Below are 16,975 nucleotides of genomic sequence, written 5' to 3'. Positions count from 1 at the left end.
AGAGGAGAATGGCCAGACTGGTTCAAGATGATAGAAAGGCAACAGGAAGTCAAATAAGCACTGGTTCCAACCAAGGTCTGCAGAAGAGCATCTCTGAAGCAACAACACCTTGTCCAACCTTGAAGCAGATGGGCTACAGCAGCAGAAGACCACACCAGGTGCCACTCCTGTCAGCTAACAACAGGAAACTGAGGCTACAATTCACACGGGTTTTCTCACCAAAACTGGACAATAGAAGATTGGAAAAACGTTGCCTGGTCTGATGAGTCTGGGTTTCTGCTGCCACATTCACCAGGTGGTGCTGATGTCTAAAAGATAAAAGAGATCAGCAGTGAGTTTGCTAAATTCTTGCATTGCACCAGCTTACAACAGTGCAGGCACAAAATGTTAACAGTATGTTTTCTTTATGCCTTAGATTTTTCTTTTGAGTCCAGCCTACCTATTAAACTAAAGTCAGTCTGTAAGGTCATCTTTGTATTCAGAGCTTTACAGAATCATGTTGACTCTACATTTGACTGGACATTGTGGGTCTTAATCATCGTTGGAAATGCATGTGGTACAGTGTGTCTGAGGCAATGTTTATATCCACAGAACATTATTTTAGTACTAATAGAGATTTAAAACTTCCCAAACATCCCAAATGATATAAAAGATGCAAAAACATGCAGAATAAGTGACACTGGTGTTATATCCATCCATATCCTCCAGCGTGTTCTGGGTCTGCCCCAGGTAGGACATGCCTGGAACACCTCCAGCGGGAAGCGTCCAGGAGGCATCCTGATTAGTTGCCCGAGCCACCTCAGCTGACCCCTTTCGACGCAAAGGAGCAGCAGCTCTACTCCGAGCTCCCTCTGGATGTCCGAGCTCCTCACCCCATCTCTAAGGCTGAGCCCAGCCACCCCACGGAGGAAACTCATTTCCACTGCTTGTATCCGCGATCTCATTCTTTCGGTCACTACCCAGAGCTCATGACCTGAATGTGCTCCTGTGTCTGACCAGCACATTATGGAGTAGGTGGGAGACATTGTCCAAGAAGACGCGTATCTGAGACAGCATCCTGCTCTCTGACGCTGCCACCACTGAGTCCAGCTCCATTCCTACGTCGTTACTGGCCTTGCGAATCAGTTTATTGTCTGCTACCCTTAACTTGCTGCCCGAGCACACAACAACAAACAGGATAGCACAAACATCCTCAGCATTGTCCGGCAGATGTTAAAGGACCTCAGCCTCCTCAGGAAATATAGGCAGCTCTGGCCCTTCTTATAGAGAGCTTTCATGTTCTTGGACCAGTCCAGTTTACCGCCTATATGCACTCCCAGGTACCTGTAGTCCTCCTCCCTCATGGCAATGGCACTGGTCGATGGCAGTGGCCCCCCAGCAGGACAATGCATCATGCCACACCACAAAAAATGCTCAGGAATGACCCGAGGAACGGGACAAAGAGCTCAAGGTGTCAACCTGACCTCCAAATACCCCAGATGCCAATCTGATCAAACATCTGGGAATGTGCCGTTACCCCAGAAGGTACCCTCGAGCCACGGTTGGTACTCCTTGGACCGGACTTGGCTCTGACATGTTAAGGCATTGACACAGGACCTCTGGTGGGTGTCCCTTGGTGTCTGGCACCAGTGTGTTGGCCTCAGATCTTCTGAGTCCTGTGGGTTGCGAGGTGGCGTACCAGCACATCTTACAGATGTTTGATCACATCAGGATCTGGGGAATTTGGAGGCCAGGTTGATGTCTTGAGCTCTTTGTCTCGGCCCTTGGACATTCCTGAGCAGTTTTTGTGGTGTGGCCTGGCGCATTGTCCTGCTGGGGGGCCACAGCTACTGGGGAGTGCCGTTGCCATGAAGGGGAGTACCTGGTCTGCAGTGGTGTTTGAGTGGGAGGAGCATGTCAGGTGGTATCCACAGGAATGTCAGAACCCAAGATTTCCCAACAGAACAATGCACTGTAACAAGATGATCAGTGTTTTGGCTGATCGGCGTATGATTGTAATATTCATTTGTCCACAAACTTTTGGCCACATAGTGTATTTGAAAATGTTTAGATATGACCACATTTGTTAACTTTGCAAAAACATGCATCATATTGCTGATAATCTTTCTAAGAATCCATCTTGCAGAAACATCCACACCTACTTTATCTAACTCAGTATTCTGCAGACTGTGTCTGCGTCACCAGTCATCTTTCATCTTTCATGCAGCCAAAACAAGGAACAAGGAACTATATTAGATTCCATGTAACTGTGAAGACATATTTTCCGTGGAAATCCATAAGGTGGGTTGCATAATTCAGAGGGGTCTGCCCCAACTGCAAGGGATTAGGCAACATGGGGAAGTTACTGTATGTTGATATTAAGAATAACACCGCGTTTTGACATCACAGAGACAAACAGACAGTCCTTTATTCACATGAACCCCCTCACCTTTGCTCTACTTCTTTCCTGGGACTTTCTATTTGACAGTTTCCTCTAATTTCCTACTTCGTACACTTGAAATTTGAATAAACAAAGATTCTAGACATTCATTTTGGCACTGACACTGCAGCCGACTGGCTCTGCCAAACACTTAAAATGTGAGATGTAATCCTTGATGCGGTAAGTTTATAGGAGGATTAAAAGATGAATGGGTGGCACTTTCAAACTCAGATCAAAGATTTCCTGGATGAATACGGCTCTTGTGTCGGTGGGGACCTCGAGGTCAGGGAAATCAATCTGCTCATCATACAAAAATCACAGGTTTGAATCCTGGGACAAATCTAGAATGACTCTTCCTTCAGATATCAAGTGGATGGTACATAACAGCCTGTAAATGTGCATTCTCCAGTTTAATCTCACAAACCAAGTTTTATTTTTCTTTTCTGTACTTTGTGTATGCAAATACATCTCAACAGAGATGCCCATGTCACGTCTTATGAACCTCAAGTTTGTAAAGGTTTTAAGTTACGATGAATAGAGAGTTGTGCAAGCTCACAAGTGATGCCAACTCAGCAACATAAGCTCAGACAAACTGGATCTGCCGGATCTTCTGTAAGGACTTTTTTGTTCTCTGAGGGGAGCCAAGGTCAAAATCCATGAGTTTAGTTTGAGGGATTTTCCTAAAAAAACACAATGCACATGTGCATCTAAAAAATTATAATATCATGAAAACTTCAAAATTTCTTGTCAGTTATTTCAGAAGGTGAAAATTGTATGTATTCTGGACTCACACAGTCCTGAGAAGAGCTCGAATCAGCTAATTAACTCAAAGCACCTGCAAAGGTTTGCTGAGCCTTTAATCTCTCAGACTCAGTTGTTCAGGAGACACTCACTGACACCCTTTACAAGGAGGGTAACCCACAGAAGGTCATTACTGAGACGGCCAGCTGTTTACAGTGGTCTTGTGGTCCAAAGTCCTCTTTTCAGATTAAAGTAAATTTTGCATTTCATTGTTGCCTCACAGCAATCGGGCTCCTGGTTCAAGCCCAGGGTGGGGGGTTCAAACTCTGGGGTGGGGAAGCCCTTCTGTGTAGAGTTTGCATGTTCTGACCCAAGGCCTGAAACACTGAATACGTCTACTTGCCAAAAAATAGCCCCTTGTTCTGAAAAAGACAATATTCCTACTACGCAGTTTACATGACAAATAAAAATGGATATTACTGTTTACATACCAACATGCATACTCTGATTTAAATGCCCTGAAGCGTTGTTTATCATGTCAAAATATGGAAACAGAGAACAGTTGGAGCTGCGTGTCATTGCGCTTCAATGCATCAAAATAGGATTGTTTTCACAGTTTCCCCCATGGCGGCTTGTTGGATCGTGAAACTCAGCCTCCCTCTTTCATTCCTTCAGCCACCTTCTTGAAAATGTCAGAGTTGCGGTCTTTGTGCGTATCCAAATATCCAAAGCCTTTTCTGCATGCGTTTCTACACCAGCCTTGCAAACTGTTAGCAAGTTGGTTTTGTACAACATATCCATGACAACACACAGAGCTGTAAATAAACAAGAGACCGTGTGTTGCCAACTGCAGTAAGTGCCCCCACTGAGACGCATATTCCAAACTGGTTGTATACATGTCTTTGTAATGCCATTAAAACCAGAATAATACCAGCATACCCCACATGTCTTAGTTGGAAAATGCTAAATATGGATAAAGGCCTAACTTTGAATACTGTAAAACTTCGATTCGTAGCCCAGGCTATTATTTGCTTAAATCACTGCTCCGACAAACAGAGCATCAGAGAGAGAGAGTTACAGCACTCAAGGATTACAGCACCCGACATAGCAGCACAACACCACTTTATCCTGTTAAGACAATATTTATAACTTGGATTAATTTTTATGAACAAACATTTTGATTCTTTTGATCTGAGGACCCATACAAACTATAGGAACATGAATAACTCACTGGGTAATGGAGGAATGGACACATATTCTGACTTAACGATGGCTTCAGAGGAAGGGAGTCGCCACTTTTTTTTCGTCATGCAGATAAATCTGACTAAATTACAGTCTTCTCTGGTGTGCATGGTTTCTGGAAATGAACTGAAGCACTGAACTGTGGAGAATCTAACTGAGCTAAAAACATGTAGCATCTCCATATTGACAAAAGACCTATAAGACCTGAAACAATACAAAGTGATGTTAGATAAACTTCCACCTTACATTTGTACCCTTCTCTGTCTTAGCTCTGGTAGTTACCATCTACACTCCTCAAAGTGGTTGCCTTTGAATGTACAGTGAGCTTTGACAGACATGGGAGAAACTGTATTTTCCTACTTTACACTTTGGGCATGAAATAATCTGCAAAAAAATCTAAAAATAGACATTTTTATATCCACTGATGAATTTAAGGGGATCATAAAAAATGCTGTGATGGAGGTATGTGGTTGTTTTCTTGAGAGGTCACTGTGTTAAATACCTGTCCTTCTGTTTTAACGTGAATCATGTTGTATTCTAAAGCTTCAGTGTGTACGATTAAGGATTTATAATGTTAATAACTATGTTTCCAATAGTGAATAATCATCTGCAACTCCTTAGTTACCTCAGAATGACACAGTCCTCTTTCACCAAGTCCGCCATTTTGTTTCTACACCAAGCAAGACCATTGCTGACCATTTAATATTTCATTGTTTTATGTTAATAAACTTAAATGCAAACTACCTGCTCTCTGCTGTGGATGCTTGTAAATGCCTAACTTAATCTTTCTATATTTCAGTGTTGTGTTTGATACTGTCTATCCAACACATCCATCACATCAAATATGTTCAACCCTACAAAATTTAGGAAGTTTCTTTTGGTTTAATTAGTGTATTCAAACTCTGCTTTCAAATCAAATTATTCAATAAAATATTTAAAATATAAACATACAAAAAAAGCATGTCATTTACTTATTACAAAGATGTTCGCAGTTTTTTGCTCTTCTAGTTCTACTGTAATGATTAAACCCATTCATTGCCTTTCTCTTCCTGTCCTCAAATGCTCTCTGACTTTTTCTCCTCTTGCAGTGACCTCATTCCCACAGCCACTCCCTCCAGTCCTGCACTAACCCCGCTCCCTCCAGTCCCATTCTGCATTTCATTAGTTGTTCAACATGCCCTTGTTGACTTCCCCTCTGCATTTGCCCTCAGGGGAATTCCTGCTGCCATCATAGGTCTTGTTTCATTGTTTCATTAGTCTGAAAAGCTGAAGTGAACTTGGTGAGATCGACCCCGAGAGGGCTGAGAAAGAACAATAAAACAATAATGGTGACTCTACAGGTGTGTGTATACCACGCACAACGCTTTCTATGCATTTGATGCAAGAAATGACATCCAGGCTTAGATGGCAGTAACATACGTAAAGTCCAGTTGCTTTATACTGAAAAGAAGAAGATGAAGATGATGCAGAAACTGATGCAGCTAATTTCTGATCACAGTTATCCACAGAAGGTGCCTTTGTCTCATTCACATGGGTCTGTAGGTATCTGTGATGATTTGTAAACAGCTGGTGGCAGTTTCGGCTGGAAGTGCCCAAGGGCAGTTGTGTTCATTTCAATCCCCAACGCCTCCACCGCCCACTTTCCTTCCACTCTCCAGGTGGCCTCCGTGTGACGTCTGCTGTTTCATAATACCAAGTGGTGGGAGTGAGTGAATGAGGGCAAGTGGAACTATCAGAGGCCGTTTACATGTACACGGTGATTTTGATAAACGGAGACATCTTCCTTCGTTTGTGCCCTTCGTTTACACGCAAACGGAGATTTCTCCTCTGAAAACGAGTCTTTCTAAAAACTCCGTCCAGAGTGGAGATTTTGGAAAACTGAGATAAACGGAGATAGACGGAGTTATAGGCAGCCGACGTCACAGTATGCGCCGGAACTTGCGCCTGTGTCAAAAGTGCGACCTGTGTTGCTATGGTGACAATGCATACAGTACAGGCCAAAAGTTTGGACACACCTTCTCATTCAATGCATTTTCTTTATTTTCATGACTATTTACATTGTAGATTCTCACTGAAGGCATCAAAACTATGAATGAACACATGTGGAGTTATGTACTTAACAAAAAAAGGTGAAATAACTGAAAACATGTTTTATATTCTAGTTTCTTCAAAATAGCCACCCTTTGCTCTGATTACTGCTTTGCACACTCTTGGCATTCTCTCCATGAGCTTCAAGAGGTAGTCACCTGAAATGGTTTCCACTTCACAGGTGTGCCTTATCAGGGTTAATTAGTGGAATTTCTTGCTTTATCAATGGGGTTGGGACCATCAGTTGTGTTGTGCAGAAGTCAGGTTAATACACAGCCGACAGCCCTATTGGACAACTGTTAAAATTCATATTATGGCAAGAACCAATCAGCTAACTAAAGAAAAACAAGTGGCCATCATTACTTTAAGAAATGAAGGTCAGTCAGTCCGGAAAATTGCAAAAACTTTAAATGTGTCCCCAAGTGGAGTCGCAAAAACCATCAAGCGCTACAACGAAACTGGCACACATGAGGACCGACCCAGGAAAGGAAGACCAAGAGTCACCTCTGCTTCTGAGGATAAGTTCATCCGAGTCACCAGCCTCAGAAATGGCAAGTTAACAGCAGCTCAGATCAGAGACCAGATGAATGCCACACAGAGTTCTAGCAGCAGACCCATCTCTAGAACAACTGTTAAGAGGAGACTGCGCCAATCAGGCCTTCATGGTCAAATAGCTGCTAGGAAACCACTGCTAAGGAGAGGCAACAAGCAGAAGAGATTTGTTTGGGCCAAGAAACACAAGGAATGGACATTAGACCAGTGGAAATCTGTGCTTTGGTCTGATGAATCCAAATTTGAGATCTTTGGTTCCAACCGCCGTGTCTTTGTGAGACGCAGAAAAGGTGAACGGATAGATTCCACATGCCTGGTTCCCACTGTGAAGCATGGAGGAGGAGGTGTGATGGTGTGGGGGTGTTTTGCTGGTGACACTGTTGGGGATTTATTCAAAATTGAAGGCACACTGAACCAGCATGGCTACCACAGCATCCTGCAGCGACATGCCATCCCATCCGGTTTGCGTTTAGTTGGACGATCATTTATTTTTCAACAGGACAATGACCCCAAACACACCTCCAGGCTGTGTAAGGGCTATTTGACCAAGAAGGAGAGTGATGGAGTGCTGCGGCAGATGACCTGGCCTCCACAGTCACCGGACCTGAACCCAATCGAGATGGTTTGGGGTGAGCTGGACCGCAGAGTGAAGGCAAAGGGGCCAACAAGTGCTAAACACCTCTGGGAACTCCTTCAAGACTGTTGGAAAACCATTTCAGGTGACTACCTCTTGAAGCTCATGGAGAGAATGCCAAGAGTGTGCAAAGCAGTAATCAGAGCAAAGGGTGGCTATTTTGAAGAAACTAGAATATAAAACATGTTTTCAGTTATTTCACCTTTTTTTGTTAAGTACATAACTCCACATGTGTTCATTCATAGTTTTGATGCCTTCAGTGAGAATCTACAATGTAAATAGTCATGAAAATAAAGAAAACGCATTGAATGAGAAGGTGTGTCCAAACTTTTGGCCTGTACTGTACATGGAAGGCTTGAGCTTCTCCTTACACTGCCACCTACAGGTTTGGCATGCTCTTGTGTATATATATACATGGGTAAGTGTAAACGAAGAATTTTTTGAAAACGGAGACGGTGAAATGTCCGTTTATGAAAATAGCCGGCAACGTGTAAACGGCCTCTAAATGAGGGCAAGTGGAACTATCAGTGAAACACAGTGCCAATCACCTGGCTTTCTCCGCCCACCTGCTCACCTGTTCCCACTTTCCTCATCAGCCCTGCACATATTTAAGCAGCTCTTTCCCACTCACTCCTGGCACACTGTCAAAGCTAACATGTGCTTTGTACGTTTGCTTTCAAGCCACCAGAACCTGAACTTTACCCTGACTCTGGCCCTGTAACCTGAAGCTGTCTGCCTGCAATACGTCATTAAATGTTACCTGTCTGTAAGCATCATCTAGATTTAAATCTTTTCCCTTTTACCTCACACTCCTTTTATGGCTTATGTACACAAATTTGAACCATGTGCATGACACAACCCCCCAGAATCTACAGCTGTTATGTTATGCTTCCATCTCTTTGAGACCATCATGTTCAATTTACAAGGATTAGAATTTTAGGCTGTTCTACAATCCTGGTTGTCAAATCTCTATCAGCATGCAGGCTGTGCTCATGCACTGTTTGTATGTATTCCTGCAAAAAGTGACTTTGTACGCGCCCACGTAATCATTAGCCAGTAGTTTGTGTATGATCCATGTGTTTTGTAAGGCTGCGATCACATCACCAATGTGTTGATGGGAGTAAAGAAGTAAGTGGTCTCATGAGGATGAGGGTTTAGAGTGCTGGATCGGTCACAAAACTTTCCACAGAGACTTTCCACAGAGAGCGGTGTTTGGAACCAGGTAAACTTTGAGACATTTTAAAGTACATCTTCACCATGTTTCTTTTCCTAAACCTAACCACAGTAACTTCATTTGCCTAAACCTAACCTCTGTAACTTTACATTAAGTACATAACTTTATGGTAAGTATTTAATGTAATTTGAGGGGCGCCAATTCATAGGATGTCATACTAATCGTTTTATGTGCATTTTTGTAGGATATCATATGAACCGTTGTATGAAGATATATTAGATTAGGACAGACTAACATGACAGAAGAGCCCGGTCTCACTCCGAAGTCATCGGTGCTGGGGCAGTGACTTGCTGCGTCAGACACCAAGAAATAAAGGTGTCCTTTAACAGCGCCCTGCTGCATCCCGGTGAAACACAGTGGGACAAGGATGAAAGTTAAGGTGGCAAAAGTCCGAGTGTGGCAGGCAGAAGGAGTGGTGGATGGGTCCAATAAACCACGACTTTCACCTCAGAGGATGGTGTTCACATCCCGATTCTAAAGCCAAACCCTGTTGTTTTTTTCTAAACCTAACCACATGCTTTTGTTGTTGAAGGAAAAAAAAGTCAGTTCACAGTGTTGTACTAACGTACAGTAGTGCGTTTATTTTGAAAGAGACTGTATGCAAACTGCAAATTTCCCTTAAAAACTGGAGTGCATCTTAAAAGAACACAATGCTTGTAAAAGGCAGAAGTTGACACAGCGTCCCAGAATGTCAACAACCAACGCACCCAGGGTACCTTGCATGTCGTATGTGGACATAGAAACCAAACGTCAATATGTGACGAGGTCAGAGAGAGAATGTGTTGGACAGACCATCATGTTATGACAGCAATGAGGGATGCACAATAATATGCCGATATTAGCTTTAAAATGAAATATCGGAATCGGCCAACATGCTGATTATATTGGCATGTCATCGATATCTTATTTTGCACAATGAGTATTACATACATTGAAAAGTATTGTATTTCATGTCTCCATCTTCTGGTGGGCCATCACGATAAGAGAATGCATGTATAATATGATGTTAATTCCACTGCAGAAGAGACTTTATGATCACCAAAATTAGGTGGGGAAAAAAGTGGATATATCGATATTGGTATCGGTTATCGGTCAATGCATCCCAACTTGCAGTGTAAACCCAAACCCACCAAACCTAAACTAGAAATAGAATTCTTTGCAGCTGTGGTGGGATTCAACAGATACAAACAAACAAAAAAGGCTCATTGACTCATTTTCACTCCCAACCGAGTGAACAGTGTCGTCGACGAAGAATGACAGACATGCTCAAGATGTGGAAAAACAAGGCTTTATTTTGAAAATGGTCAATGATCAAAGAAATCCACACAACATAAAAAAGGTACTGCCTGAGTAGTTCAGTGTTCAGAGATATCTTAGTGAGCTACACACTCTGACAAACTTTCACATTTTATATATCTCCCACAATTCATCATCTTATAAAACAAAAATGCCACAAAAGTATAAAAATCCTTCAAAAATGTTTTATTTTTATCACAACCCAAACATAATTTTAATAGAATATAATCATAGGAGGAGTCACTATTATTATAAATGTATTTATTGGTTTGATCCACCCTGTCTGCTCGGTAAATGGTCCACTCCGGCGCTGTTGCTGTTGCTGTGGCTGAGGAGGTCACAGATCACTCTCAGTTTACTCATGATTCAGTTCATTGCAGCGGCTGGGCTGTAGACACACAAATATTTATTAGAAACGAAAGCCAATGATTTCATCACTGCTTGAAACTGAAACTCCTGCGCCAACATGTTGACAGAAACAAGACAGACTGTGGTGCAACGGCATGACTCAAACAGAGGCAGCATTTGTGTTTTCACTGTTTATTGAATTTCAACACTTTATTGAGGCTTCAAACAGACTGAAGTTTTAGTATAACTTGGCACAACTAGGAAACCTTGATGTTTTTTCTTTTTTAAATTCAGCTCCTTTTTGATTTCATCTCATGAAGTATTGTGTTAATAAAGTTGGCTAGCATATATAAAATGCTTCAAATGACAGGTGCAAGACTTTCAGATCTCACTGTAAATGTTAAAAGGAATAGTTCCACATGTTGGAAAAATTGAAAACAGACGATGCATGTGACAGGCATCCCAGAACGTCAACATCCAACCTTTCACATCGTATCTGGGCGCAGAAAGTCCGTGACCAAACGATGATATGTGACGAGGTCGGAGTGAGAATGTTCTGATTTATTAGCTACATAGCTATCATTAGCTAGCAAGCTAGCTTTCCAATTGCATCACATCAGGCACTGCCCATTTTCAGCGCTAAAATCGCCTCGACTGGTGATAGTTACTCGCCTGCTTTCGCTTATGTGTGACTGTACAATGCTGCGTTGTGGTCACTTTACATTTTTCTGTCAGATCATGTTAAAATCTTATGTGGAAGCCAGACTTTTAAGTGTTAAGTTTCATAAAGAAAACTTATTTGACACCATGCACTTTTGATATTCAGAGCAGTACAATATCTAGAGTAAAGATACCCTGTAGTTATGCTTCTTGCAGAACTTCTTCCGGAAGTACACGTGCTTCACCAGCTCATGGACCCATGGCTCGTCAGAGGGCACACAGAGTTTTCTCTTAACTCTGGTCACAAAACTGCAAAAACACCAAATCATCCAGATCAGGGTATGAATGTGATAACTTGCAGTGTGTCCCATCTACTAATCAGAAACATCGTTCACTTCACACCACCTCAACTTACATCATGGCATCAATAAGGCAGCCCTGTCCCTTGATCTGTTGGCGGTAGTCTGTAACCTTGGATTTGTCAATGGTTTTGTTTGCGACACTCAAGCAGCAGTCCATTGGTATCTCTGCAAATGTCACTGAAAGACAGAGAAGATCAGATCAATTTCGCTGCACCTTCTACTGTAGACTAGTTTTCAGTCTAATTCTTCACAGAGAACAGATTTCAACAGCACAAATTCACGTCAGTTACAGTTAGACTCAGAAAGTATCAAAATATCAACAGAGATTTATGGATCAGCCACTTGCTAGTCTATCTGTACCCAGCCCATGTGTTGCTTTATATGCTCTGAAGCGTAACGTTTTCTATTTTGAAAAAAAGTTTGCATTGATCAAATTATTAGTGACTTTGAATACACATTGTACCGACTTAACCACGAGCCAGTAATTCCTGAGTAACCCATGTCATCAGGAAGGCTGTGATCACCTGACCAATGCACTGACAAGAGAAAAGAAGGAAATGGTATAAAGACTGGAAATTCGTGTAGTGAGGCAGGCTGGGGCGGTGGATGGGTCAAACAAATGCAGGACTTTCCCCCAGGAGATAGGTGTTTGGAACTGTGTGAAACCAGGTGAACCTTGAGTTATTTTAATGTATGTCTTCACCATTTTTCTTTTCCTAAACATAACTTACTGTAAAACTTTCACCTAGTCTCTTTTACTAGCCTAATGTGGCTACACATTTTGACAAATAAACGCCTGGTCTGGTTGCCAAGCAGTGATTCATACTTTAGCTATTTGAAATGTGATGACCCAGTCTGTTGTCTTTTTCCATGTTTTTGTTTTTTAGCTTTATTTTGTTTTTCGTCTTGTGTTTTGTTTTTTCTCTCTTGAGCCTTGGAGGGAGTGGGATGGGGGTGGGGGTTCATATTTACATATGTTTTGTAATTTGCATTATTTTTTTTCTTGTCGGCTCAATCACAAAAGATGTGACATTAATTAATTGTGACAGCAAGTAGCCTACATCAGGCAGAGTAGGGGGGTCTTAGCAGAACATTGCATCACCAAAGAGGTTAAGATGTCTCCAAAATTTACAAAAACATATGATCAAGAAAACTGAGTATTCAAAGAAAAGTGGATGGACGAGTATGTGTCCATTTTGCCCCAATCCAGCCAATTGCTGCCGTCCTCTGATGTTGAATAAAAATCAGATGTGAACCTTTGAATAATATGTTTGAGAACCCCGACCCAAACACTCAGGATGTCCTGAAGAGTCATCATCTCGCCACAATGTGACCAAATACACAGCTTCCATGTGTCGTCCTCACCCTCCTTTAAAGCTCCAATGGAAGAGGTTCAGCCATATTTTTGCTAAATGACTGATTGAATTATACAGATGGACAGTGTAGTGGAGGATTATGCAGAGCTGGTTTGAGAAGTTTTGTTACCTTTTTTTCTTCCTGCCAATACACATCAGTATCATCATCATGACGAGGGAAATTACAGACTTTTACAGCCACCTTTGATGCCTACCAAGAGTTTTATACTCAGCTGGTGCAACCACTGTTATTATACAGTTCAATTCAAGACATAACTTTACTCGCTCACAAGATTTTAGTTAAAAACATCTGATCAAACACAGCGAAAGCCCAATAAAGTCACCACCTATCAGTTAAGTGCAAATCAATCTGCTGCAAACAGAAGTTGTATCTCCATGTTCAAGTTTAATGAGGCTATTATGCTGTTGGTATGTGTGTGGGTGAAAGATGGGGCGTGGCAGGCTGCCACTTTCCAGCCCATCAAACGTTTAGGCGGTGAGGTTTTATGGCAGCGACACAATACACACATCTGTGAAGGACTTCATAATGTCTATTAGGAGACATCCTGTTTTCCTTTTAAAGATACATTAGCACTTGTATTTTTATCTTAAGATCATAAATATATGTAACTCTTTTTGGTCACACAATATAGTGTTGAAATTATGCACTAAATATATATATATATATATATAAATAAATATTTTGGAAGCATTAATTCACCATATACAAGCCTTTTAGATTTAGCTTTTGCCAAAACATCTGACATTTCTATTTCATCCTTTTTTTAAGGGCAAATATAGATGTGATGTTATAAGAATGCAAAACTTGTGCAGTGTAAGCAGCTGGAAAATTTTTAAAGTAAATTAAAGACTGATCAGTTTAATCTGGCTTTTTAATTTGGAGCAACATTACAGTCTTATTTTTTAAGCTTTAATCACTGGTTTTCAACTCATTTTATAGCTGTTGTTTTTTAATTGAATTGAATTGAATTGAATTGAATTCCATTTCATTTTATTTCATCTAATCTAATCTAATTTAATTTGATTTGATTTTTAATCTATAGAGTTTTGCTTATAGTTTTTTTTTTTTTTTTTGCTGTGTAGGTGTTATTTTAGTTTTGCATATTTGTATGAAAGGTGCTATATAAATAAAGATGAGTTGAGTTGAGTAAACCCAAAAAAATCAATTGTTCAGTGCCTTGCTCAAGGGCAACTTATCATTGCTCTAGATGCGTCCTCTCTGAGCAACAAGTGCAGGATACACACACACATCAAAGCTAAACACTGCTGTGTCCTCACTTACGTAATAAATGTTGCCTCATTGGCTTTGTCACCTCGCTGGGATTTCCAGCCGTTAATAGTTAACTCACGGCTACGACAGAGTGAAGCAGAGGAGAGGGGAATGCCAGCAGCACACCTTGCATGGGAAACTTTCCCCACAATACAGCTTCCCTGTGTTTATTGTGCAACTTTGCTTTGTTATCAAATATTCTGATGTAACAAAAGGATTTAAAGGCATGGTTACTTGAGATTACGCCCGTTATGTCACTGTCTGCTTTGCAAGGCACCTGCTGCATGCTAAAGGAATTTCATAGAGTAGGGGAGACTGGGGTCAGTTGGCACACAGCTTCTTTATGGTCTTTTGAAGGTCACAGAAACATAATATCAAAGTTACTGCTTCCTTGACTGCACGTATCTACTGTATTAAAGCATCTGAAGGTCACTAACTTTTTTGGTGAGGGTAACATTTCAGTTTTATAATATAGAGAGTAAAAAACTGGTCAGGACACTAAACATATTACAAAACTGTGTTGGAGAGAGATATTGGAAATATGTTACTTCTAGCTAGACGCTAGCTATTTAACAAAATCTAATCACAAAATTAGGGCAAAAGTTAGCGGGGTTGGTTGGGACACTGATTTGGGGGTTTGTTGGTGCATGTTTCAACCAACTGTAACGGTAATAGTTGAAACTATAACTGTATTTTGAGAGATTAAAACTGCTTTTATGGAATTAAACAATGTTTATATTGTTAATCATCAATATTTTAAATGGTCATTGGCAAAAGTAATCAGACATTCCTAATGATGAGTGCTTAAATTAGTTTTTGCTCTTAAAAATGTGCAGATTTTAAATTAAATGTTGATGTTTTCTGGTCCTTGTTTGAAATATATGTTCAAATTGATTCTACTGGTTGCTTCATTTTTTGTAGCGATAGTATTTTAATGGTTTGACAACCAATGCAGTGATTTTAAAAAAGCATTTGTGGACAATAAAACATGTGTTTGTATAGCTGAGACCTTAACCTTTTATTTGCTGCTGGTTAGGGTTAAGAAAAAATGTGCCAAACAACCCCAGTCTCCCCTATTTATGTATCTGGATTAGGTGTCTAATGATAAAGGATGTTATATCCTGCACAGACCACTTACTGTAAATGCAGTAAACCTCTTTTGAAGACAATTTTGATTTTAGAGAGGAGAAACAAGATGAAGAATTTGAAGAAATTGATGAGAGTGAGTTTAAAGTTGAGTCTCACAGACAGACTTCAGAAGCAGCCAGACTCTCAACACAAACACAGAAAACTGAATTTCCCAGTAAAGTGAGTATTTTAACCTCAGTTTCCTCTTTTTCCTGTCTCACTTTGTAAACCACGCTTCCTTTTGGATCTGCGCCAAGTAAATTTGTTCAGATAAATTACATCCTGTTGTCTTTTTCAGATCAAAAACATTCAGCTCATTTCACAAGATGGAAGATAACGACATCACTGTTATAGTTTGATGGTGAGTCTGTGAGGATGCTTGGGGGGAAAAAGAAAAAAAAAACACTTACCCATGCAGCAGTAGTAGCAGGTGATGAAAAGGATGCAGAAGAGCTTGGCGTCACCCCACGGAGCCATGTCTGGTTGCTGAGCTGGCGAGCTTGTCTCTTGGTCTCTCTCTGTCTGGAAGCTGATTGGCCAAGTCTGCTCTTCCTTTCAGCACCTGCAGTGGCAAAGGAGGCAAGGTGACTGCTGCTGTCTGGTCCTGCAGCTCTTTTATGGTGTGAGCAGACAGTGTCCACTCAGTTTCACTTTCATTTACTCTGTCCCTCCTCCTCCTCCTCCTCCTCCTCCTGGTCACTCAGAAGTCATTGAAGTCCATCATGTACCAAGAAGCTCAAACAAGTCAATCTACTTTTTTTTTTTTTTTTTTTTAAAAAAACCCTCCTCTTGTTTATGATTTACAGACCGTCTTCTAAGGTAACAGGAACAGTCTGTCACACTTTGAGTCAGTCCACTTCCCGTCACAGGCACACTTCTCTAATCTCTGAACAAACACCAGCAGGGTTTAACACTCACACAACCACTGGTCAACATTTACACTTCAATAAATGCAAATGAAATGGATTTATGATGATAAAAGGATAGATAAAATGACCATGATCTTGTTTTTATGTGCCTCATCGAAACATTTAAGAATATTTTTGGCTTCTACTGTAAGTACTCTTAAGACAAAAACTCTGTCCCTGTGGGTGGCTGAAAAATAAATTCTTGCCGAGATATTCAAGCATTGACTGGAAAAACGATACCGTGGACTTTAAATCATTTCAGTCATGGAGATTAAAATAATGGATGATGGATTGTGTCTCCAAAATGTCAACTAATGAAGGATGCTGCTTAGCTTTTGCAGCGACCTGTTTTTTAATTCATCCAATGGATTTTGGGGATGTTAGACCCATCAGTATCTTCATCTTATAAACTAAGTATTCTAGAAATTACATTTATATACTGTCCTACTAATTTGCAGTAGGGAATATGTTGCAGCTGAAACATAATGTCACCTGAAGTATGTTTTTTACCACTGTGATGAAGGAATTTTTGCCCTCTTGGGAGCCAAAACGCACGCTAAAGTGCCCTCCTGGGAGCCAAAATGCGCGCTAAAGTGCCCTCTTGGGAGCCAAAACACACGCTGAAGTGCTCTCTTTGGAGCCAAAATGCATGCTAAAGTGCCCTCTCGGGAGCCAAAATGCACGCTAAAGTGCCCTCTTGGGAGTCAAAACGCACAC

The 16,975-nt window shown here is 41.0% G+C and overlaps 1 protein-coding gene across 1 annotated transcript; it reads right to left on the bottom strand.

The window, feature by feature from the left end:
* Window positions 1–10,182: 10,182 nt before the first annotated feature.
* On the bottom strand, window positions 10,183–16,030 carry LOC117252299 (C-C motif chemokine 19-like). The gene is made up of 4 exons (XM_033619079.2): window positions 15,761–16,030; window positions 11,630–11,753; window positions 11,409–11,523; window positions 10,183–10,594 (listed from the first exon to the last, which is right to left on the bottom strand). The coding sequence occupies exons 1-4, from the start codon at window positions 15,825–15,827 to the stop codon at window positions 10,562–10,564; spliced, it is 339 nt and encodes a 112-aa protein (XP_033474970.1). The 5' UTR covers window positions 15,828–16,030; the 3' UTR covers window positions 10,183–10,561.
* Window positions 16,031–16,975: the final 945 nt, after the last annotated feature.

Source organism: Epinephelus lanceolatus, chromosome 9 (assembly GCF_041903045.1).
Source record: "Epinephelus lanceolatus isolate andai-2023 chromosome 9, ASM4190304v1, whole genome shotgun sequence".
NCBI classification, from domain to species: Eukaryota; Metazoa; Chordata; class Actinopteri; order Perciformes; family Serranidae; genus Epinephelus; species Epinephelus lanceolatus.
Note: the sequence above shows the minus strand (reverse complement) of the source record. Positions and strands in the feature narration are given on the sequence as shown.

What these genes read in the sequence shown, in the direction of transcription:
- LOC117252299 (XM_033619079.2), bottom strand. Translation starts at nt 15,827, where the DNA reads ATGGCTCCGTGGGGTGACGCCAAGCTCTTCTGCATCCTTTTCATCACC. An exon ending in CTGCTACTACTGCTGCATGG is followed by an intron (nt 11,754 to 15,760) that starts GTAAGTGTTTTT and finishes TCTGTCTTTCAG; the next exon opens with TGACATTTGCAGAGATACCA. An exon ending in TGCCTTATTGATGCCATGAT is followed by an intron (nt 11,524 to 11,629) that starts GTAAGTTGAGGT and finishes GTGTTTTTGCAG; the next exon opens with TTTTGTGACCAGAGTTAAGA.